The sequence below is a fragment of the Manis javanica genome, chromosome X (genome assembly GCF_040802235.1).
Source record: "Manis javanica isolate MJ-LG chromosome X, MJ_LKY, whole genome shotgun sequence".
NCBI lineage: Eukaryota > Metazoa > Chordata > Mammalia > Pholidota > Manidae > Manis > Manis javanica.
Window position 1 is genome coordinate 98792256 of NC_133174.1, and position 24746 is coordinate 98817001.

Below are 24746 nucleotides of genomic sequence, written 5' to 3' on the forward strand. Positions count from 1 at the left end.
TTGAGCCAGTACCAAATTGTCTTGATTACTGTGGCTTTGTAGTAGAGCTTGAAGTTGGGAAGCGAGATCCCCCCCACTTTATTCTTCCTTCTCAGGATTGCTTTGGCTATTTGGGGTCTTTTGTGGTTCCATATGAATTTTTTTTGTGTGTGTCATTAATCTACAATTACATGAGGAACATTATGTTTACTAGACTCTCCCCATCATCAAGTCCATATGAATTTTAGAACTATTTGTTCCAGTTTGTTGAAGAATACTGTTGGTGTTTTGATAGGGATTGCATTGAATCTGTAGATTGCTTTATGCAGGATGGCCATTTTGACAATATTAATTCTTCATAGCCAAGAGCATGGGATGAATTTCCATTTGTTAGTGTCCTCTTTATTTCTCTTAAAGAGTGTCTTGTACTTTTCAGGGTATAGGTCTTTCACTTCCTTGGGTAGCTTTATTCCTAGTTATTTTATTCTTTTTGATGCAATTGTGAATGGAGTTGTTTTCCTGATTTCTCTCTCTGCTAGTTCATTGTTAGTGTGTCAGAATGCAACAGATTTCTGTGTATTAATTTTGTATCCTGCAACTTTGCTGAATTCAGATATTAGTTCTAGTAGTTTTGGTGTAGATTCTTTAGGGTTTTTTATGTACAGTTTCATGTCATCTGCAAACAGGGACAGTTTGACTTCTTCCTTACCAGTCTGGATGCTTCTTATTTCTTTGTTTTGTCTAATTGCCGTGGCTAGGAGCTCCAGAACTATGTTGAATAACAGTGGGGAGAATGTGCATCCCTGTCTTATTCCCGATCTTAGGTGAAAAGCTTTCAGCTTCTCGCTGTTAAGTGTGATGTTGACTGTAGGTTTGTCATATATGGCCTTTATTATGTTGAGGTTCTTGCCCTCTATACCTATTTTGTTGAGAGTTTTTATCATGAATGGATGTTGAATTTTGTTGAACGCTTTTCCAACATCTGTGGAGATGATCATGTGACTTTTCTTCGATGGATTTTCAAATGTTGTACCATCCTTGCATCCCTGGGATGAATCCCACTTGATTATGGTGTATGATCCTCTTGATGTATTTTTGAATTCAGTTTGCTAATGTTTTGTTGAGTATTTTTGCATCTGTGTTCATCAGGGATATTGGTCTGTAGTTTTTTTTTTTTGGCGGGGTCTTTCTCTGGTTTTGGTATTAGAGTGATGTTGGCTTCATAGAATGAGTTTGGGAGTATTCCCTCGTCTTCTGTTTTTTGGAAAACTTTAAGGAGAGTGGGTATTATATCTTCTCTATATGTCCGATAAAATTCCGAGGTAAATCCATCTGGCCCAGGGGTTTTGTTCTTGGGTAGTTTTTTGATTACCGATTCAATTTCTTTACTGGTAATTGGTTTGTTTATATTTTTTGTTTCTTCCTTGGTCAGTCTTGGAAGGTTGTATTTTTCTAGGAAGTTATCCATTTCTTCTAGGTTTTCCAGCTTAGCATATAGGTTTTCATAGTATTCTCTAATAATTCTTTGTATTTCTGTGGGTTCCGTTGTGATTTTTCCTTTCTTGTTTCTGATTCTTTTGATGTGTGTTGATTCTCTTTTTCTCTTAATAAGTCTGGCTAGAGGCTTATCTGTTTTGTTTATTTTTTCAAAGAACCAACTCTTGGTTTCATTGATTTTTTTCTATTGTTTTATTCTCAATTTTATTTATTTCTTCTCTGATCTTTATTATGTCCCTCCTTCTGCTGACTTTAGGCCTCATTTGGTCTATTTTTTCCAAGTTTCATAATTGTGACATCAAACTATTTATTTGGGATTGTTCTTCCTTTAAATAGGCCTGAATTGCTATATACCTTCCTCTTAAGACTGCTTTTGCTGCGTCCCACAGAAGTTGGAGCTTTGTGTTGTTGTTGTCATTTGTTTCCATATATTGCTTGATCTCTATTTTGATTTGATTTGATCCATTGATTATTTAGGAGCATGTTGTTAAGCCTCCATGTGTTTGTGGGCCTTTCTTCTTTCTTTGTACAGTTTGTTTCTAGTTTTATACCTTTGTGGTCTGAAAAGTTGTTGGTAGAATTTCAATCTTTTTGAATTTACTGGGGCTGTTTTTGTGGCCCAGTATGTTGTCTATTATGGAGAATGTTCTATGTGCACTTCAGAAGAATGTGTGTCCTGTTGCTTTTGGATGTAGAGTTCTATAGATGTCTATTAGGTCCTTCTGTTCTAGTGTGTTGTTCAGTGCCTCTGTGTCCTTACTTATTTTCTGTCTGGTGGATCTATCCTTTGGAGTGAGTGGTGTATTGAAGTCTCCTAAAATGAGCACATTGCATTCTATTTCCTTCTTTAATTCTGTTAGTATTTGTTTCACATATGCTGGTGCTCCTGTGTTTGGTGCATATGTATTTATAATGGTTATATCCTCTTGTTGGACTGAGCCCTTTATCATGTAATGTCCTTTATCTCTTGTTACTTTCTTTAATTTAAAGTCTATTTTGTCTCATACAAGTACTGCTGCAACACCTGCTTTTTTCTCCCTATTGTTTGCATGAAATATCTTTTTCCATCCCTTCGCTTTTAGTCTGTGTACATCTTTGGGTTTGAGGTGAGTCTCTTGTAAGCAGCATATACATGGTTCTTGCTTTTTTATCCATTATATTACTCTGTTTCTTTTGATTGGTGCATTCAGTCCATTTACATTAAGGGTGATTATCGATAGATATGTACTTATTGCCATTGCAGGCTTTAGATTTGTGGTTACCAAAGGTTCAAGGGTAGCTTCTTTACTATCTAACCGTTTAATTTAACTTGCTTATTATGCTATTATAAAAACAGTCTGATGATTCTTTATTTCTCTCCCTTCTTTTACTTCCTCCTCAATTCTTTATATGTTAGGTATTTTATTCTGTTCTCTTGTGTTTCCCTCAACTGGGTTTGTGGGTAGATGATTTTACTTTTTGCTTTTAGTTAGTATTTGGTTGGTCTGCTTTCTTTGCTGTGATTTTATTTTCTCCGGTGACATCTATTGTGCCTTAGGAGTACTTCCATCTACAGCAGTCCCTTTAAAATACGCTGTAGAGGTGGTTTGTGGGATGCAAATTTTCTCAACTTTTGCTTATCTGGAAATTATTTAATCCTTCCTTCAAATTTAAATGTTAATGTTGCTGGATACCATGTTCTTGATTCAAGGCCCTTCTGTTTCATTGCATTAAATATATCATGCCATTCTCTCAGCTGCCGTGGATGGGGCGGCCCTTGGGATATCCTAGGGCACTGGTGGGGGTTGCATACGAGCAGTGCGTGTTCGCCACGAGAACAGAGCTCCTATTTGCTTCATGGGCTCTGCTCCACTTTCCTCTGCCTGTGCTGGTCATTTGGGTGCAGGTGGCAGATTCTGGGTTAATCTCCTGAGCTGCCATGTGTAGGGCAGTCCTTGGCATGGCCTAGGGCTCTGGCAGTGGTTCCAGATCATCAGCACATGTTTGCTGCGAGAACAGAGCCTCTACGTGCTTTTCAGACTCCCTGCCAGTTTCCTCTGCCTCTGCTGTTCTGCCGCACAGAGGGGCAGCCTCTGGGTTAAACCCATGAACTGCCATGGGTGGGGCATTCCTCGGGATGGCCTAGGGCACTAGTGGTGGTTGCATGCGATCAGTGCATGTTTGGCGCGAGAACAGAGCCCCTATGTGCTTTCTGGACTGCGCGCCAGCTTCCTCTGCCTGTGCTGGTCATCTGGGCATAGTGGGCAGCCCCTGGGTTAATCTCCTGACCTGCTGTGGGCGAGGCGGCCTGCGGGATGGCCTAGGGCACTGGTGGGGGTGCAAGGAAACAGCATGCATTCACCACGAGATTAAAGCCCCTTTGTGCCTACCAGACTCTGCGTCAATCTCCACTGTCTGTGTCGGTCGACTGCAGGCATGGGGCATCCTCTGGGTCTGGCCCGGTTAGCCATGCGCTGGGAGAAGCCTTTGTGTGGTTCCTGTGGGCAGGGCTGCTTCCCATTTGCTACACAGCAGTGGTGGGTCAGCTGGTTCGCTTGCAGTGCCGGTGGGGGGGAATGAGCTTCAGGCTGCTTATTGCCGTGAGGGGCTTCTGTCCTGTGTTTCCACCCAGGGGGTTAGGGTTCCTGAAGTTCCTTAAAGTTCCCAGCCTGCTGGGATCCATGTGCCGGGACAATTTTGTCCACCTGTTAAACCCTTGTTCCTTTTAAGACTTTTAAAGTGCCTGCTGTTCTTTTGTCCCAGGGCAGCTGACTGTGGGAACTTGTTTGCAGTCTTAGTCTTGGATTTTGCTTTTCCATTCCCCTAATATCCATTACACCATGCAATGTGTGTCTGTGCTCCCAGTGCAGATTACTAGGGCTGTTTATTTATCATTCCTGTGCTTCCACTCCCCCACTATGATTCTTTTCCTCCCACCAGTGAGCTGGGTGGGGTATGGCGAGTGGTCAGGTCCCACTGGGTCACGTTTTGTATCTTACCCTTTTCGTGAGATGTTAAGTTCTCGCAGATGTAGATGTTGCCTGGCTGGTCTACTGTATCTTCTGGTTACTCTTTTAGGAATAGTTGTATTTGCTGTATTTTCAAAATATATATGGTTTTCAGAGGAGATTTCCACCACCCTACTAATGCCGCCATTTTGAGAATCCTCTTTGGGTTATGAATCCTCTTTGGGTTATTTTCTAATGCTTCCTTTGGGTTTATTTTTGCCCATTTTCTAATTTCTTGATATAGGAACTTAGGTTATTGATTTGAGCAAATAAACGTACTTTTAACATAAGAATCCCTAGTAGAAAATTCTTCTTGAGTCCATTCCCTAAAGGTTTACCTCTTGCTATCCCAAACTAATGAATTTTTTTCTTTCTTTGGGCTACCAGGAATCTCAGGTTCCCTGTTACAGTTGGTTTCTGATTTGATTTTTACCATTTGCTTTTATTATTCTTACTGACAATGTAAACTAAACCCATTCTTCTAAAAAATATATGTTACTTGGACTGAAAAGGAGTAAATATTAAAATAATAATTACTTCTTATGTCATCTTCTCCAGGCAGTGGAATTACCACCTGTTGAAGAAGTTTTTCTCTTGACCAGTAGAGGTTATAACTGTTTTGTTCTCATCTGCATACGTAACACATGCACACACGCATCCGTGCAAACACCCCCAGCTCACCTAGAGGTTTCACCGGGGAAGTGGTGTTGTTTTGAGGTGTCTTTGAGGTTATATGATTTTTTTTTGTATCATTAATCTACAATTACATGAGGAACATTATGTTTACTAGGCTCCCCCCTTCACCAAGTCACCCCCACAAACCCCATTACAGTCGCTGTCCATCAGCAGAGTAGGATACTATAGAGTCACTACTTGTCTTCTCTGTGTTGCACAGCTCTCCCCGTGCCTCCCCCTAGATTATACATGCTAATCGTAATACCCCCTTTCTTTCCCCCACCTTATCCCTCCCTTCCCACCCATCCTCCCCAGTCCCTTTCCCTTTGGTAACTGTTAGTCCGTTCTTGGGTTCTGTGATTCTGCTGCTGTTTTGTTCCATCAGTTTTTTCTTTGTTCTTATACTCCACATATGAGTGAAATCATTTGGTACTTGTCTTTCTCTGCCTGGTTTATTTCACTGAGCATAATACCCTCCAGCTCCATCCATGTTGTTACAAATGGTAGGATTTGTTTTCTTCTTACGGCTGAATAATATTCCATTGTGTGTATGTACCACATCTTTATCTATTCATCTACTGATGGACACTTAGTTGCTTCCATTTCTCAGCTATTGTAAATAGTGCTGCGATAAACATAGGGGTGCATCTGTCTTTTTCAAACTGGGCTCCTGCATTCTTAGGGTAAATTCCTAGCAGTGGAATTCCTGGGTCAAATGGTATTTCTATTTTGAGCTTTTTGAGGAACCTCCATACTGCTTTCCACAATGGTTGAACTAATTTACATTCCCACCAGCAGTGTAGGAGGGTTCCCCTTTCTCCACAACCTCACCAACATTTGTTGTTGTTTGTCTTTTGGATGGTGGTGATCCTTACTGGTGTGAGGTGATATCTTAGTGTGGTTTTAATTTGTATTTCTCTGATGACTTGTGATGTGGAGCATCTTTTCATGTGTCTGTTGGCCATCTGAATTTCTTCTTTGGAGAACTGTCTGTTCAGGTCCTGTGCCCATTTTTTAATTGGCTTATTTGCTTTTTGTTTGTTGAGGTGCATAAGCTCTTTATATATTTTGGATGTCAAGCCTTTATCGGATCTGTCATTTATGAATATATTCTCCCATATTGTAGGGTACCTTTTTGTTCTATTGATGGTGTCCTTTGCTATACAGAAGCTTTTTAGCTTGATGTAGTCCCACTTCTTCATTTTTGCTTTTGTTTCCCTTGCCTGTGGAGATATGTTCATGAAGAAGTTGCTCTTGTTTATGTCCAAGAGATTTTTGCCTATGTTTTTTTCTAAGAGTTTTATAGTTTCATGACTTACATTCAGGTCTTTGATCCATTTTGAATTTACTTTTGTATATGGGGTTAGACAATGATCCAGTTTCATTATCTTACATGTAGCTGTTCAGTTTTGCCAACACCAACTGTTGAAGAGGCTGTCATTTCCCCATTGTATGTCCATGGCTCCTTTATTGAATATTAATTGACCGTATATGTTTGGGTTACTGTCTGGAGTCTCTATTCTGCTCCACTGGTGTGTGGCTCTGTTCTTGTACCAGTACCAAATTGTCTTGATTACTGTGGCTTTGTAGTAGAGCTTGAAGTTGGGGAGCAAGATCACCCCCCCGACTTTATTCCTCCTTCTCAGGATTGCTTTGGCTATTCAGGGTCTTCGGTGGTTCCATATGAATTTTTGAACCATTTGTTCCAGTTTATTGAAGAATGCTGTTCATAATTTGATAGGGATTGCATTGAATCTGTAGATTGTTTTGGGCAGGCTGGCCATTTTGACAATATTAATTCTTCCTAGCCAAGAGCATGGGATGAGTTCCATTTGTTAGTGTCCTCTTTAATTTCTCTTAAGAGTGTCTTGTAGTTTTCAGGGTATAGGGTTTTCACTTCCTCGGTTAGGTTTATTCCTAGGTATTTTATTCTTTTTGATGCAATTGTGTATGGAATTGTTTTCCTGATTTCTCTTTCTATTAGTTCATCATTAATGTATAGGAAAGCCACAGATTTCTGTGTATTAATTTTGTATCCTGCAACTTTGCTGAATTCCGATATTAGTTCTATTAGTTTTGGAGTGGAGTCTTTAGGGTTTTTTATGTACTATATCATGTCATCTGCAAATAGTGACAATTTGAGTTCTTCTTTACCAATCTGGATTCCTTGTATTTCTTTGTTTTGTCAGATTGCCTTGGCTAGGACCTCCAGAACTATGTTGAATAAAAGTGGGGAGAATGGGCATCCCTGTCTTATTCCTGATCTTAGGTGAAAAGCTTTCAGCTTCTCGCTGTTAAGTATGATGTTAGTTGTGTGTTTGTCATATATGGTCTTTCTTGTGTTGAGGTACTTGCCCTCTATACCCATTTTGTTGAGAGTTTTTATCATGAATGGATGTTGAATTTTGTCAAATGCTTTTCCAGCATCTATGGAGATGATCATGTGATTTTTGTTCTTCTTTTTGTTTATGTGGTGGATGATGTTGATGGATTTTCGAATGTTGTACCATCCTTGCATCACTGGGATGAATCCCACTTGGTCATGGTGTATGATCCTCTTGAAGTATTATTCGGTTTGCTGATATTTTGTTGAGTATTTTTTTTTTTACATCCGGTTACTTATTTATTTTACAATTGGAAGTGTGTACTTTTTTTTGTTTGTTTTTGTTTTTGTTTTTGTTTTTGTTTTTGTTTTTTTGTGAGGGCATCTCTCCTATTTATTGGTCAAATGATTGTTAACAACAATAAAATTCTGTATAGGGGACTCAATGCTCAATGTATAATCATTAATCCACCCCAAGCCTAATTTTCATCAGTCTCCGATCTTCTGAAGCATAACGAACAAGTTCTTACATGGGGAACAAATTCTTACATAGTTAATAAGTTACATGGTGAACAGTACAAGGGCAGTCATCACAGGAACTTTCGGTTTTGATCATGCATTATGAACTATAAACAGTCAGTTCAAATATGAATATTCGTTTGATTTTTATACTTGATTTATATGTGAATCCCACATTTCTCTCTTTATTATTACTATTTTTAATAAAATGCTGAAATGGTAGGTAGATGCAAGATAAAGGTAGAAAACATAGTTTAGTGTTGTAATAGAGCAAATGTAGATGATCAGGTGTGTGCCTGTAGACTATGTGTTAATCCAAGCTAGACAAGGGCAATAAAACATCCATGGATGCAGCAGATTTCTCTCAGAACAGTGGGGGAGAGGTTCTAAGCCTCACCTCTGTTCATCCCCAATTTCTCACCTGATGGCCCCCCTGTGACTGTGCCTGTCTTAGGTTGTTCCTCCCTTGAGGAATCTTACCCGTCTCTGGCTAACCAGTCATCTTCCGGGGCCATACAGGGAAATGTAAAGTTGGTAAGTGAGAGAGAAGCCTTATTGTTTGAAAAGGTTAGTTTTTTACTTCTTTGCATATTTATGCCCTGTGGCTTCTATGCCCAGCATTTGTCTTGAGGTATCTTTACCATTTGGAAGAATTGTGATACATGGTAAATTCGATATGAGGCACGAATTCTATTTAGGGGTTGTAATTAGGAAGGAAGAAGAAAAGCTATAGAGGTAGCATATGGAAGAGAACATGGGAAGATTGATTATTTCTTTGACATATCATGTATAGGTTTTAAACTACTAATTAAATTGTGCACACACATTAACATAATAGGAGTACAGTTACATAACCAAAGCATACCTACAATTACCAGCCATCTCCAGTGAAACAAAGAAAACCAGTTAGGCACTTTAGGCATTTGTGAAAACTTATCTATGATATGGTGGATATTGTCCAACTGAACTTGAACAGTCTGAGAGAAATCAGACAAATTAAAACAACCCATTCCTGGGGACTGTTCACATCCCATATGTTCTTTTAACACTAAATAGTCCGTTTTGTAGCTCTACAATTTGCACTTCTCCTAATTCTTGGTTGAGTTCCAACAGTTTAGATCCAGTCAAATTTGTTGTTTTACTGTATGCACAGGCCAGCTTAGATATCTCCTTCTTCATTCCCATGGCAAGTCCAGGAACCGGTGGGATGAGTGCATCTACACCTGTAGCAGTGCGTGGATCTTTGTTGGGGTTTATTGATGATCATCTTCTGGCATGAGTCTTCCAGAGAGTGCTGATGTTGGAAGTTCTTTTTCATATCATATCTTAGTTCATTTTTGGGGTAGCCAACTTAGGCTTTGATCCTCTGTATAAACACAAACAAACCCTTTGCCTACACTTTTATATGCCCTTTATACCATTGTGTAGAACTCATTGGAGGTCACCACACAGGAACTGCTTTTTTTTGTTGTTATCATTAATCTACACTTACATGATGAATATTATGATTACTAGGCTCTCCCCTATACCAGGTCCCCCCTATAAACCCCTTTACAGTCACTGTCCATCAGCATAGCAAAGTATTGTAGAATCACTACTTGTCTTCTCTGTGTTGTACAGCCATCCCCCTTCTCCCAACCCCCATGCATGCTAATCTTAATACCTCCCTTCTTCTTCCCCACCCCCTTATCCCTCCCTACCCGCCCATCCCCCCCGGTCCCTTTCCCTTTGGTACCTGTTAGTCCATTCTTGAGTTCTGTGATTCTGCTGCTGTTTTGTTCCTTCAGTTTTTCCTTTGTTCTTATACTCCACAGATGAGTGAAATCATTTGGTATTTCTCTTTCTCTGCTTGGCTTATTTCTCTGAGCATAATACCCTCCAGCTCCATCCATGTTGCTGCAAATGGTAGGATTTGCCCTTTTCTTATGGCTGAGTAGTATTCCATTGTGTATATGTACCACATCTTCTTTATCCATTCATTTATCGATGGACATTTAGGTTGCTTCCAATTCTTGGCTATATAAATAGTGCTGCAATAAACATAGGGGTGCATCTGTCTTTCTCAAACTTGATTGCTGCATTCTTAGGGTAAATTCCTAGGAGTGGAATTCCTAGGTCAAATGGTAAGTCTGTTTCGAGCATTTTGATGTACCTTCATACTGCTTTCCACAATGGTTGAACTAATTTACATTCCCACCAGCAGTGTAGGAGGGTTCCCCTTTCTCCACAGCCTCGCCAACATTTGTTGTTGTTTGTCTTTTGGATGGCAGCCATCCTTACTGGTCTGAGGTGATACCTCATTGTAGTTTTAATTTGCATTTCTCTGATAATTAGCGATGTGGAACATCTTTTCATGTGTCTGTTGGCCATTTGTATTTCTTTTTTAGAGAACTGTCTGTTCAGTTCCTCTGCCCATTTTTTAATTGGGTTATTTGCTTTTTGTTTTTTGAGGCATGTGAGCTCTTTATATATTCTGGACGTCAAGCCTTTATCTGATCTGTCATTTTCAAATATATTCTCCCATACTGTAGGGTTCCTTTTTGTTCTATTGATGGTGTCCTTTCGCTGTACAGAAGCTTTTCAGCTTAATGTAGTCCCACTTGCTCATTTTTGCTGTTGTTTTCCTTGCCCGGGGAGATATGTTCAAGAAGAGGTCACTCATGTTTATGTCTAAGAGGTTTTCGCCTATGTTTTTTTCCAAGAGTTTAATGGTTTCATGACTTACATTCAGGTCTTTGATCCATTTTGAGTTTACTTTTGTATATGGGGTTAGGCAATGGTCCAGTTTCATTCTCCTACATGTAGCTGTCCAGTTTTGCCAGCACCATCTGTTGAAGAGACTGTCATTTTGCCATTGTATGTCCATGGCTCCTTTATCAAATATTAATTGACCATATATGTCTGGGTTAATGTCTGGATTCTCTAGTCTGTTCCACTGGTCTGTGGCTCTGTTCTTGTTCCAGTACCAAGTGTATTGATTACTATGGCTTTATAGTAGAGCTTGAAGTTGGGGAGTGAGATCCTCCCTACTTTATTCTTCTTTCTCAGGATTGCTTTGGCTATTCGGGGTCTTTGGTGTTTCCATATGAATTTTTGAATTATTTGTTCCAGTTCATTGAAGAATGTTGCTGGTAGTTTCATAGGGATTGCATCAAATCTGTAAATTGCTTTGGGCAGGATGGCCATTTTGACGATATTAATTCTTCCTAGCCACGAGCATGGGATAAGTTTCCATCTGATAGTGTCCCCTTTAATTTCTCTTAAGAGTGACTTGTAGTTTTCAGAGTATAAGTCTTTCACTTCTTTGGTTAGGTTTATTCCTAGGTATTTTTTTTTTATGCAATTGTGAATGGAGTTGTTTTCCTGATTTCTCTTTCTGTTGGTTCATTGTTAGTGTATAGGAAAGCCACAGTTTTCTGTGTGTTAATTTTGTATCCTGCAAATTTGCTGTATTCCGATATCAGTTCTAGTAGTTTTGGGGTGGAGTCTTTAGGGTTTTTTATGTACAATTTCATGTCATCTGCAAATAGTGACAGTTTAACTTCTTTACCAATCTGGATTCCCTGTATTTCTTTGTTTTGTCTAATTGCCGTGGCTAGGACCTCCAGTATTATGTTAAATAACAGTGGGGAGAGTGGGCATCCCTGTCCAGTTCCTGATCTCAGAGGAAAAGCTTTCAGCTTTTCGCTGTTCAATATAATGTTGGCTGTGGGTTTATCATAGATGGCCTTTATTATGTTGAGGTACTTGCCCTCTATTCCCATTTTGCTGAGAGTTTTTATCATGAATGGATTTTGAACTTTGTCAAATGCTTTTTCAGCATCTATGGAGATGATCATGTGGTTTTTCTCTTTCTTTTTGTTGATGTGGTGGATGATGTTGATGGACTTTCGAATGTTGTAACATCCTTGCATCCCTGGGATGAATCCCACTTGGTCATGGTGTACGATCCTTTTGATGTATTTTTGAATTCGGTTTGCTAATATTTTGTTGAGTATTTTTGCATCTACGTTCATCAGGGTTATTGGTCTGTAGTTTTCTTTTTTGGTGGGGTGTTTGCCTGGTTTTGGTATTAGGGTGATGTTGGCTTCATAGAATGAGTTTGGGAGTATCCCCTCCTCTTCTATTTTTGGAAAACTTTAAGGAGAATGGGTATTATGTGTTCCCTGTATGTCTGATAAAATTCCGAGGTGAATCCATCTGGCCCTGGGGTTTTGTTCTTTGGTAGTTTTTTGATTACCGCTTCAATTTTGTTGCTGGTAATTGGTCTGTTTAGATTTTCTGTTTCTTTCTGGGTCAGTCTCGGAAGGTTGTATTTTTCTAGGAAGTTGTCCATTTCTCCTAGGTTTCCAAGCTTGTTAGCATACAGGTTTTCATGGTACTCACTAATAATTCTTTGTATTTCTGTGGGGTCTGTCGTGATTTTTTCTTTCTCGTTTCTGATACTGTTGATTTGTGTTGACTCTCTTTTCCTCTTAATAAGTCTGGCTAGAGGCTTATCTATTTTGTTTATTTTCTGAAAGAACCAGCTCTTGGTTTCATTGATTTTTGCTATTGTTTTATTCTTCTCAATTTTATTTATTTCTTCTCTGATCTTTATTATGTCCCTCCTTGTGCTGACCTTAGGCCTCATTTGTTCTTCTTTTTCCAATTTCGATAATTGTGACATTAGACCATTTATTTGGGATTGTTCTTCCTTTTTTAAATATGCCTGGATTGCTATATACTTTCCTCTTAAGTCTGCTTTTGCTGTGTCTCACAGTTGTTGCGGCTTAGTGTTGTTGTCGTCGTTTGTTTCCATATATTGCTGGATCTCCATTTTGATTTGGTCATTGATCCATTGATTATTTAGGAGCATGTTGTTAAACCTCCGTGTGTTTGTGAGCCTTTTTGCTTTCTTTGTACAGTTTATTTCTAGTTTTATGCCTTTGTGGTCTGAAAAGTTGTTTGGTAGGATTTCAATCTTTTGAAATTTACAGAGGCTCTTTTTGTGGCCTAGTATGTGGTCTATTCTGGAGAATGTTCCATGTGCACTTGAGAAGAATGTGTATCCTGTTGCTTTTGGATGTAGAGTTCTGTAGATGTCTATTAGGTCCATCTGTTCTAGTGTGTTGTTCAGTGCCTCTGTGTCCTTACTTATTTTCTGTCTGGTGGATCTGTCCTTTGGAGTGAGTGGTGTGTTGAAGTCTCCTAGAATGAATGCATTGCATTCTATTTCCTCCTTTAGTTCTGTTAGTATTTGTTTCAGGTATGTTGGTGCTCCTGTATTGGGTGCATATATATTTATAATGGTTATATCCTCTTGTTGGACTGAGCCCTTTATCATTGTTATGTCCTTCTTTGTCTTTTGTTACTTTCTTTATTTTGAAGTCTGTTTTGTCTGATACCAGAATTGCAACACCTGCTTTCTTCTGTCTGTTGTTTGCATGAAATATCTTTTTCCATCCCTTGACTTTAAGTCTGTGCATGTCTTTGGGTTTGAGGTGAGTCTCTTGTAAGCAGCATATGGATGCATCTTGCTTTTTATCCATTCTATTACTCTGTGTCTTTTGATTGGTGCATTCAGTCCATTTACATTTAGGGTGATTATTGAGAGGTATGAACTTATTGCCATTGCAGGCTTAATGTTTGTGGTTACCAAAGGTTCAAGGTTAGCTTCTTTACTATCTTACTGTCTAACTTAACTCGCTTGTTGAGCTATTATAAACACGGTCTGATGATTCTTTATTTCTCTCCCTTCTTATTCCTCCTCCTCCCTTCTTCATATGTTGGGTGTTTTGTTCTGTGCTCTTTTTAGGAGTGCTCCCATATAGAGCAGTCCCTGTAGGATGCCCTGTAGAGGTGGTTTGTGGGAGGCAAATTCCCTCAACTTTTGCTTGTCTGGGAATTGTGTAATCCCTCCTTCATATTTAAATGATATTCGTGCTGGATACAGTAGTCTTGGTTCTAGGCCCTTCTGTTTCATTGCATTAAGTAAGTATATCATGCCATTCTCTTCTGGCCTGTAGGGTTTCTGTTGGGAAGTCTGATGATAGCCTGATGGATTTTCCTTTGTAGGTAATCTTTTTTTACTCTCTGGCTGCCTTTAATACTTTGTCCTTGTCTTTGATCTTTGCTATTTTAAGTATTATGTGTCTTGGTGTTGCCCTCCTTGGATCCCTTGTCATGGGAGTTCTGTGTACCTCTGTGGTTTGAGAGGCCATTTCTTCCCCTAGTTTGGGGAAGTTTTCCCGGCAATTATTTCTTCAAAGACACTTTGTATCCCTTTTTCTCTCCCTTCTTCTTCTGGTACCCCTGCAATCAAATATTGTTCCTTTTTGATTGGTCACTCAGCTCTCTTAGAATTCTTTCATTCCTGGAGATCCTTTTATCTCTCTCTGCATCAGCTTCTCTGCATTCCTGTTCTCTGTTTTCTAGACCATTAATGGTCTCTTGCATTTCGTCCATTCTGTTTTGAAGTCCTTCCAGAGCTTGTTTTATTTCTGTATTCTCCTTCCTTAGTTCTTGCATATTTCTCTGCAAGTCCATCAGCATGGTTATGACTTTTGTTTTGAATTCTTTTTCAGGAAGACTGGCTAAATCTATCTCCCCAGGTTCCTTCTCACGGGAAGATGTAGCAGATGCCGAAGCTGTCTGGGTTAGTCTTGTCTGGATCATATTTTTTGCCTTTTCATGTTGACAGGTGCTATTGACTGTCAGCTGGGAGGGCCAAACTTTTCACTTGCTACTGGCCTTTCTTTACTGGGACAACTGCGTCCCCTAGTGGCTTGTGTTGGGTAATTGCACGTAGACTGGGTCTTTGTGTCTTGGCCGCCGATATGGAGAAAACTCCCTTTATGAGGGCGGGGCTTGCCTTAGGCTGCTTCTCTGCTTTCACAGTGCCCGGAGGGGTAATGGACAGGGGGATTGTTTGGCTGTTTACCTCCTTGAGGGGTCTCAGAGCTGTTGCCCAGGGGTTTAGTGCGCCCCGTTTTCCCTGTAATTTCCAGCCACTGGACTGTGACCTTTGTTGTTTCCTTCCAGCTGTTATGTCCCTGTCCCTTTAAGACTTTCAAAAAGCACTCGCTTTTCTTTGTCACAGGGGCATCAGCTTTGGATCCCGCTCAGAGGTCTTGCAGCCCTATTTCCCTAGTTTCCAGCCCTTCATGCATGCACTATGTCTGCGCTCTGGTGCGAGTGGCTGGGGCTGGGTGTTTATCAGTCCTGGGCTCCCTCTCCCTCCCGCTGGGAGCTGGGGGGAGGTACGCTTGGTTCCCACGGGGCCGGGGCTTGTATCTTACCCCTTTCACCAAGCGCTGGGCTCTCGCACGAGTGGATGTAGTCTGGCTGTTGTCCTGTGTCTTCTGGTCTCTCTTTTAGGATTAGTTGTATTTTCAAAAATATATATGTTTTTGGGAGGAGATTCCCACTGTCCTACTCACACCACCATGTTGGCTCCTCCCCCTTTGTTGAGTATTTTTGCATCTGTTTTCATCAGGTTATATTTTTCAATCCTGAATTAATCTGGGTAGGGATTCAAGCATAGATAGTAAAACTCATTTTATGGTATAATGTAGTCCTATTTCATAATTAGGGTAACCTCCCGTGGAATCTTTTTTTATATTAAGGTATTATTTCTATACAATCTTTGGAACGTTTCACATGAGGAGCATTGTGGTTACTACATTAACCCCCATTATCAAGTCCCCCCCACACCCCATTGCAGTCACTGTCCATCAGTGTAGTAAGTTGCTGTAGAGTCACTGCTTATGTTCTCTGTGGCATACTTCCTTCCCCATGCCCTCCCTGCATTATGTGTGCTGATCATGATACCCCTTAATCCCCTTCTCCCTCCCTTTCTACCCACCCTCCCCAGCCCCTTTCCCCTTGGTAACCACGAGTCCCTTCTTGGAGTCTGTGAGTCTGTTCCTGTTTTGTTCCTTCAGTTTTGCTTTGTTTTTATACTACCTGTGGAATCTTTGAGAAAAGATTTTCTAGTTGGACCATAGTACAGTTAGCATAGAATGAAGGCAAGGCTCACATCTGTTATGTTTTCCATTGTGTCCCTGGCATCTAGCGCAGTGACTGGCCTGTGCACATTTGATATTTGTTGAGTGAACTGCCAGTGTCCTAGATATGATACTGACTTTTGTAGAACACGTTATAGAACAGTAGTGATTCATTTCTTATATGATCTTCCTGTTTTGTTGTATATTGATTGTGGCAGGCACAGATGCTATTTCAAATTTGCATTTACATGTTATGTTCCATATGTAATAGATATAGGCCATCTGCTAAAATGAAGGTCCCATTACTTGTAAATACTGGAGCCTTTTTCATGTCATGTCACATGTGAAAATGGTAATATTTGTTAGGTGCACTGGGAATAAACTGTTTCTGGTATAGGGGATCTCCTCAAGTCCTAGGGGATCATTGTCCACATGTAGCTCTACCCCACTCATAGCATACCAGAAGGGACACAATGCTTTTTGGACCTACTGTCTTTAGAAGTATAGTATAGTACTTTAAAATCTATTGCTTTTGTTCTTCCTTTCCTGTTTTAGTGTGGAAATCGGTGAAAGTGTGCGTGGAGAAGATGTCTACATTGTCCAGAGTGGTTGTGGTGAGATCAATGACAATTTAATGGAGCTTTTGATAATGATTAATGCCTGCAAGATTGCTTCAGCCAGCCGGGTTACTGCAGTCATCCCATGCTTCCCTTATGCCCGGCAGGATAAGAAGGATAAGGTAGGGGCAGAATCTCTTTTTTTTCAGTCAGGGGAAGTAGGAGCCCTTGCCCAAAGTCACAAAAAAATTCCTTAATCATTAGATAAGTGTATTTAGAAGGCACTATTTTTACCATACTCTCTCCTACCCAGCCTTCAAAACAGTTGACATATGATTGGCTTGTAGAAAGCAGCACACTTGTAGTGTGCATACTTTATTCTGGTTATGGCATGTGGCATTTTCAGTTAGCTCACTGCTGACTTCAGTTGTATCGGTGTAAGAGTAAACACCAGCTCCCATGGAGGAGACTACTTTTTAAACAATGGTGGATCCTCCGAGACCCCCTTGGGGTTCTAGTTGTGACCTCTTCATAACACCTGAATTCACAGGTCTTAAATAATGTTGGTCTCATTGTACGCAAACACACATGCACCTCACCTTATTTGTCTGTATATTACAGGGTAAGGCATATACATAAAACTTGCAGGTCTACCATAATCAATGCCCAAATTTTCTATACAAGGCCTGGGAGAAGGGCAGATTGTTTTATGCCTGTGTAGGTGCTCCTACAGGGGATAGAATAAAGCAAATGCATGGGCTTTGCTATTTTACATGTAGCAGGTATGTTTACCTGTTACTTAAGGGGCTTGAGGTTGCTGGGATGTTGGCATCCTGATGAGTCACCGAGTACTGTAACTTATAAAATAAACTATAATTTCCATTTTTTGATATGTCTTTACATTTTTTACATGTTATATAGGTTTGAGTTATGTACATGTTAAGTTTTAATAAAATTCTCCCAAAAAAGATTGTCTGCTTAGTTTAAATAATTGAGCATTGGAATACTTGAGTAGGCTGAAAATAATGTACATTAAGCTAAGAAAAGAAAAGGTAGGAAGATATTTTCTTTTCTGAAATATATATCCTGAGTTGGAAAAGTGATGTTCCACTTAATATTTATGCTAGATTGTGATCTACTCAGTCAATTGACCATGGCACTTTCTATGAATTTCCTGGTTGCATAGAGCCTTAAACAGTGTAAGTACTGTATTTATAGTATATTTATTAAAAACAGTAAATAAATGCTTCTTAAGCAAATGAATTGTTCTCAAATTGACTTTTTATTTGTTTCCTTTCCTTCCTATTTAGAGCCGGGCTCCAATCTCTGCCAAGCTTGTTGCAAATATGCTCTCTGTAGCAGGCGCGGATCATATTATCACCATGGACCTGCATGCTTCTCAAATTCAGGTATAAATGGAAGCTAAATATTAGAGGCTAGAGATAATGAAGAGAGTAGAGGACTGAGAAAGCTGAAGACTACGGAGAAGCAAAAAACTGTCCAGCAAGTATAGCTCCATTAAGCTAGACACTGACAACATTTTAAACACCCTCCTCTGAAGCATCGTTCATGATCTTAGTCATTTGTCGGGGTTGGATAGGGAGGCAGTCTGAAATTTGAAGAAGAGCACAGGTTTAGGGATCAGACCTAGTTTGAATCCTGGCTCTGATGAGTACCAGCTTTGTAACCTGGGGCAGGTTATTTAACTTCTCTGAACATAATAGTGCATTGTTACTATTATATACACTATACATATAGTGTATTAAACAGGATAATAAATTTATGGTATAATGCCTGGCCCATGACAGGTCTTCAATAAATGATAGCTATTATGGTCATTGTTACATTTAGAGCCACAGGTATTGGAGCCTACTTCCTGTGTAAATCCGTAGTTGAGAGCAGAATACCATCTTCTATTTTATATTTTTTAGAGAGACTTCCAAATCACTGGCATTGAAGGCTTATGGAAATCCAAAAGGTACATAGGGCAGGGGATGATACCCATTTTATAGAAGAGGAACAAACTAATTAAGAAACACAATAATCTGATGCAACTAGTATTAGAACACAGAACTCCTGACATCTAGTTACTCTGTATGACCATTTGTTTACATACCTTCCACTAAGTTGATATAGCATACATCTCTGGTTGCAGTTACCTTTGTTCCTTAACAAACTGGCCCAACATTTAGTGACATAAGGCAGTAAATATTTATCACCTCACGAGTTTGCCCATCGGCCGGGCAGTTCTGGTATTGGCTGAACTTGGCTGTTTGTTCCCAGGGCTCACTTGTGTGCCTGTGGTCATTTGTGGGTTAGCTGAGGGCTGCCTTTGCCCATCTTGGCTGGGCACTCTTGGCACAGCCCAGATCTAAGGAAGCCATTCTTAGTCTCCCACACTAGACATGCCTTCTAGTTAGTTTGGATTTTGCAATACAGTGTTCTTTAGGCAAGTTATTGTCCTCTTTCAGTTAATCACTGATAAGTAAAACTGACCCAGCTTCTTTCTACAGGGCTTTTTTGATATCCCAGTGGACAACTTGTATGCAGAGCCAGCTGTCCTGAAGTGGATAAGGGAGAACATCTCTGAGTGGAGGAACTGCACTATTGTCTCACCTGATGCAGGTGGAGCTAAGAGGTATGGCTGAAATTCATATGATTCCCAGTGTCCTGGGAAACCGTTCAGACAGTTTTAGAGAGTGATGTTTTTCTGTCAAGTGACAACTTTTAAGTACTTTAGAATGGGTGTACCAGTAGCTGGGACATGGGTTGGTTAGTATAGTTTTACTCATGCCTGGAAGACAAGATAGCAGAAAGGGGAACCTAAAGGGTTGTGGTATTGTGGGCTTGTATAGCTTGTTAGTAACCTGTCACTGCAGAGCCAGCAGCACTGCTATAAACCAATCAGGAAGGGCAGGTGATTTGATATTCTAGTGAACGGCACCTCCCATCTCTTGAGCCCATAATATAGTGGACAAGTAAGCGTTCTATACTTCAGAATGCTTTTGGTTAGACCATTTTGATTCTGGTATTAAAATATGAAACAGGAAGGAAAATAAAGTGGGGTGATATTATTTAAAGCCAAGCCCAGTTTTAAACAAATGGACTGCCAAGGATCGCCACTTGCAGTGCTTTATGTGGCTCACATGGTGGGAAACTAAGAGCTCTTGATTTCCTTAGCAGATCCCTCATTAGTAATGCATTCAGAAGTATGACACATGTTCTTGTTGTGGAAATAGAACGAAGAGCTACAAAACACAGATGATTAGGGAAAGCTAATTCACATGTTTCTAAAGACCATTCAAATCTTCAATGACTCTTTCTCAACAACCTCTTTATTTCAGTAACTTCAACAGAACTGATGAGCTGAGAGCTTGAGTTCTGTTATCCAGCCTGATGTATGGCTTTGTGAGTCCCATGTAATCAGTGGTTGCCATCTGTTACACTATAGAGACAAAGCCTGAAAATGTCTGCCTAATGGTAGTTGTCATACTTGTCTTAACATGGTCATTATTTTCACATCTTGCCATGGGACTTAGAAAATAGTCATTTTTGAAATAAATTATAAAGCAGGATTTTCTTTTCAAAGTTGAGTACAGAAAAACTGCCTTCAGTAGGTGATTTATTATTATATAATTACTTTTTTTGTTCATAATTTTCTTTAGTGGTGGAGTGCTTTCAAAGTGACTATCACTGGCTGTCACTTCTGTCTTGGCAGGGTTTTCAGAATAGGTGAAGATCCCTGTGCAACTGTGACTTGTGCATAGTTCTCCCCTCAAGTGTATAGGGAGTAACTTTTTCTAGCCATTCATGTTTTATCAGCCACTGAACCTGTTGACCATTGAGTTTGGACGGTTTGGGGTGCTTGAACTAATTGATCATGCATTTGCCTCAGATAAGTAATCATTCCAAGTAGATTGGTTACTCTTGCTGTTCTGTGCCCACATAGTAGTAGAGGAAAGCGTAGGGTATAGGTCATTTAGAGCAGGGTACCAGTGTTGCCAAGGTTGTGGTTCAGACCTTGTGTGTTCTCTATTATGTGGTCACAGGTCCTCCCCCTTCCAGCACAAACTTAGATATATGACCATAGTTACAGTGGAAATAGGATATAATATTCTGGTTGGATCAGTGCTACATTAAATAAATGAAAGCCAAAGCACAGGCCCCTTCACACATGGTGAAGATGACACCAGTGGAGCACGGACCTGCATGTCACTCGGGAAGCACTGAATAGATTTGTGTTTGAGTGAATTATATGGTGCTTTGTCACCAGACAGATTTGTCTTCTATCCCACCTTCTAGTCTGGTTTGTATTATCTTGTGATAAAGAATTTAGAATTATGTTTTGATTTAGAGATACTTTGGGCTCTGTAGCAAGATGCCTAGTTTGCCTGCTTAATTGGTATGACTTCCTTTCTAGCACTCCTCAAAGGAACTCCCAAGTTTGGTGTCCAGGTACAGTTGACACTGGCAGTTGGTGGATCACTGAGGGGAGTGTGGCGAGAGCACAGGCATTGCAACAGGCTGGGTACTGCTCCCTTCCTGCCAGGTTCAGGTTCACTTCTCACCTCATCCGCATGTCAAACTGGGACAATCTGTGCCCTCCTGACAGTTAATGAAGTCTTCTTTCTCTCCCCTTCTGCTGCCAATCCATTAAATGAATGTGCCTTAGCATTATACTGTTTCCTGGGACTGGTGAGGACATCTGCCTATCCCTATTGTAAACTAGAATTAATTATATCTAAGCCTGACTAATACATTCATAAATGGCTCTCAGGAGATGGAGGCATTAGTCTATAAAACTCAGTTTGTGATGTTTTTCTTTGAGAAGTCAATTATAGTTTTCTTCCAGCCCCGGGAGCAGTCTGGTTTCAGGGAGTATTTCCCCCAGAAAACAGTCCAATATTAGGCCCTTTCTTTTATTTTAGGAGCCACACACACACAGGTTTTAACTGAACACCCTGTTTTGCAGAGTAACCTCCATTGCAGACCGGTTGAATGTGGACTTTGCCTTGATTCATAAAGAACGGAAGAAGGCCAATGAAGTAGATCGCATGGTTCTGGTGGGAGATGTGAAGGATCGAGTGGCCATCCTGGTGGATGACATGGCTGACACATGTGGCACAATCTGCCATGCGGCTGACAAGTGAGTGCTGAGTGGTGGAGCTGGTGGTTAGAAATAAAAAGCTAACTGCTGTCTGAACGCCTTAAGCCTGCTCATTAGGTAATGATAACTAGCTTTAGGAGTGTTCTTTTATCACTCTAGGCTTAAATTATAATTGGCATAAATTGATAAGTACTCTATTTTTCCCCCCAGATTTCCTTAGTTTCTTTTTTTTATTATTATTATACTAACCTATAGATAACAAAATTTGCCATTTTTACTATTTCTAAGCATATAATTTACTGGCATTAGTTACATCTACAATGTTGTACAACTATCACCACTGTTTTCAAAATTTTCTCATCACTTCACGTACCATATTTTTGGTAGATTTTAAGAACAAGTTAAGGTAGAAATCCATAGGCCTGAGCAGACAATATATTCTCACATTTATAGTTTTACCTAAACCAAAACCTTGGTCCTACCTCTTGACTGTCCATTCTAGCTGCTAGTACCTTCATTCATACTACTTCTTCTCTCTTGCCTGCACTGTTCTAAATGGGCTTCTCTGTTCTCTCTGCTGCCAGTCACCAGTCTGTTACCTCCCCAATCCATCTTTCACATTACCTCCCCACTTGTGAATCTTTATAACTAGGTCTCAATACTCCTCTCCTTTAAAACCTTAGATGGCAGGATGAGAGGGGGAAAAGATGGCAGAGTAAGATAGAAACCACCCCCCCCCCACACACACACGAAGGAAGTAGCTACAGAAAATACAACTAACCCTGAAAACAACATGAAGACTGAAGAACAGACCGTCTATACCTGGTGAAGCAGAGAAGACAGCATTGAGAATGGTAGAGTGGCAGAGCCATGACTGCCATTCCCCACCCCAGCCCACAAGCAGGAGGGAGAGGAATGGAGCAGGGATATGATAAGCACTGAGGAATCCTGCACACCTGGTTCTGGAGATCTCTGAGAACATGAGTACACATTGCACTGTGCATTCGTGATTAACAGAGTGGCAGTTTGAAAGATTTACCAGCAACAAAAAGGGTACCAGAGGGATGTTGGAGGGACTTTGCTCCTGAGGAGAAACGGCAGGTGGATGATGCTTCCTCAGCCTTTCTTCAACCCAACTGGTCAGGCACTCATGGGAGCCGGCTCACAGGCTCCATCTCCCTTGCTGATGGCTCAACCATGCAGCAGTGCTTCCCTACACACCCATCATGTTCAACAATTTGACTTTCCTGCCTGGCAGGCAGAGGGAGGATACTTTCTCAGCTTTTCTGGCCCTCCTTCAGCCTAACTGGTGGGGTGCTTGCAGTTCCAAATTCTCCACCTCCTTCATTGGTGGCTCAGCCCTGCAACAGGACTCCCCTGCACACCCACCCTCTCCAGTCACTCTGCCATTGCTGGTCTGAGGGCAGAAGGTGGCCCCGCCCACAATGAATCCCAGCAGAAGTGCCTCATGGCACACAGAGGGCACAGACAGATAAGCTTTCAACCTCTGTAGACAGGGATCAGCCACTGCCAGAGACAGGCAGCAAGGCGGCCCCACCCATAGCCCACCAACAACTGTGGCTCCACTCCAAAGGAGAACTGGGTGCTGGTGAACTCTTGAGCTTCTTGGTACCGCAGGATACCTTCTTCATAAAGCCATTACTTTCTAGACCAGGAGATATAGCTGATATATTTAATACAAAGGAAGAAACACAGAGACGTAGACAAAATTAGGAGGCAGAGGAATATGTTCCAAACAAAAGAGCAAGGTAGGACACCAGAAAGAGGGTTAAATGAAATGGAGATCACCAATCTTCTTGATAAAGATTTCAAAGTAACAGTCATAAAATATGCTCACTGATCTGCAGGAAAGTATTGATGATCTCAGAACTTCAGGAAAGATAGATTTGAAGAAGAGCAGCCCCACAAAAGCAGTTCTAAGAGGACATACAAGGCAATACAGGCTTACCTCAATTGAAGAAACGAGAAAAAGCAGAACAAGGAAACACAAAGTTAGCAGGAGGGGCATAATAAAGCAGAAACAATAGATCGTAATACAACAGTAGTAGACATCAGTGAAACCAAGAGCTGATTCTTTGAGAAGATAAAGTGGACAAAACCCAGCCTGACTTACCAAGAAAAAAAGAGAGGACATAAATAAACAAAATCAGAAACAAAAAAAGTTGCCAAGTGACACTACAGAAATAGAAAGAATTATTGGAGAATTCTATGAAAAGTTATATGCCAAGGAATTGGACAACCTAGAACAAATGGACAAATTCCTAGAAAGTACAACCATCCAAGACTGACCCAGGAAGAAACAAAATCTGAACAGACAATTACAGTAATGAAATTGAATTTGTAATTAAAAAATTCCCATCAAAGTCCAGGACCAGATGACTTCACAGCTAAATTCTACCAAACATTTAAAGAAGAGAGCTAACACCCATCCTTCTTAAACTATTCCAAAAATCAGAAGAGGAGGGAATACTTCTAAACTCATACTATGAGGCCAGCATCACTGTAATACCCAAACCAGACAAAGACACTACAAAAAAAGAATATTATAGACCAATATCCCTGATGAACACAGATGCAAAAATTCTCAACAAAGTGTTAGCAGACCAAATTCAGAAATACATCAAAAGGATCATCCATCCCAACCAAGTGGGATTTATTCCAGGGATGCAAGGATGGTACAATATCCATAAATCAGTGTGATACACCACATTAACAAAAGGAAGGAGAAAAACCATATGATCATCTCAGTAGATGCTGAAAAAGCATTTGACAAAATTCAACATTCATTCATGGTAAAAACTCTCACCAAAATGTGTATAGAGGGAATGTACCTCAACATAATTAAGGCCATATACAACAAACCCACAGGCAGCATCATACTCAGTAGTGAAAATCTGAAAGCTTTTCCTCCAAGATCATAAACCAGACAAGGATGCCCACTCTCACCATTTTTATTCAGCATAGTATTGGAGGTCCTAGCCATGACAATCAGACAAGAAAAAAAGATAAAAGACATCCAAATTGGTAAGGAAGAAGTAAGACTCACTATTTCCAGATGACATGATACTATATATAGAAAAGCCTAAAGTCTCT

The 24746-nt window shown here is 40.3% G+C and overlaps 1 protein-coding gene across 1 annotated transcript in view; it reads left to right on the forward strand.

Moving 5' to 3' along the window:
- The window catches only part of PRPS1 (phosphoribosyl pyrophosphate synthetase 1), a 42442-nt gene that overhangs the window by 7456 nt on the left and 10240 nt on the right, over window positions 1-24746 (forward strand). Inside the window, exons 2-5 of the mRNA XM_017657236.3 lie at window positions 16524-16707; window positions 17836-17934; window positions 19039-19163; window positions 21498-21671. Of these exons, the coding sequence (XP_017512725.1) occupies window positions 16524-16707; window positions 17836-17934; window positions 19039-19163; window positions 21498-21671 (582 nt within the window). The remainder of the gene's footprint in view (window positions 1-16523; window positions 16708-17835; window positions 17935-19038; window positions 19164-21497; window positions 21672-24746) is intronic.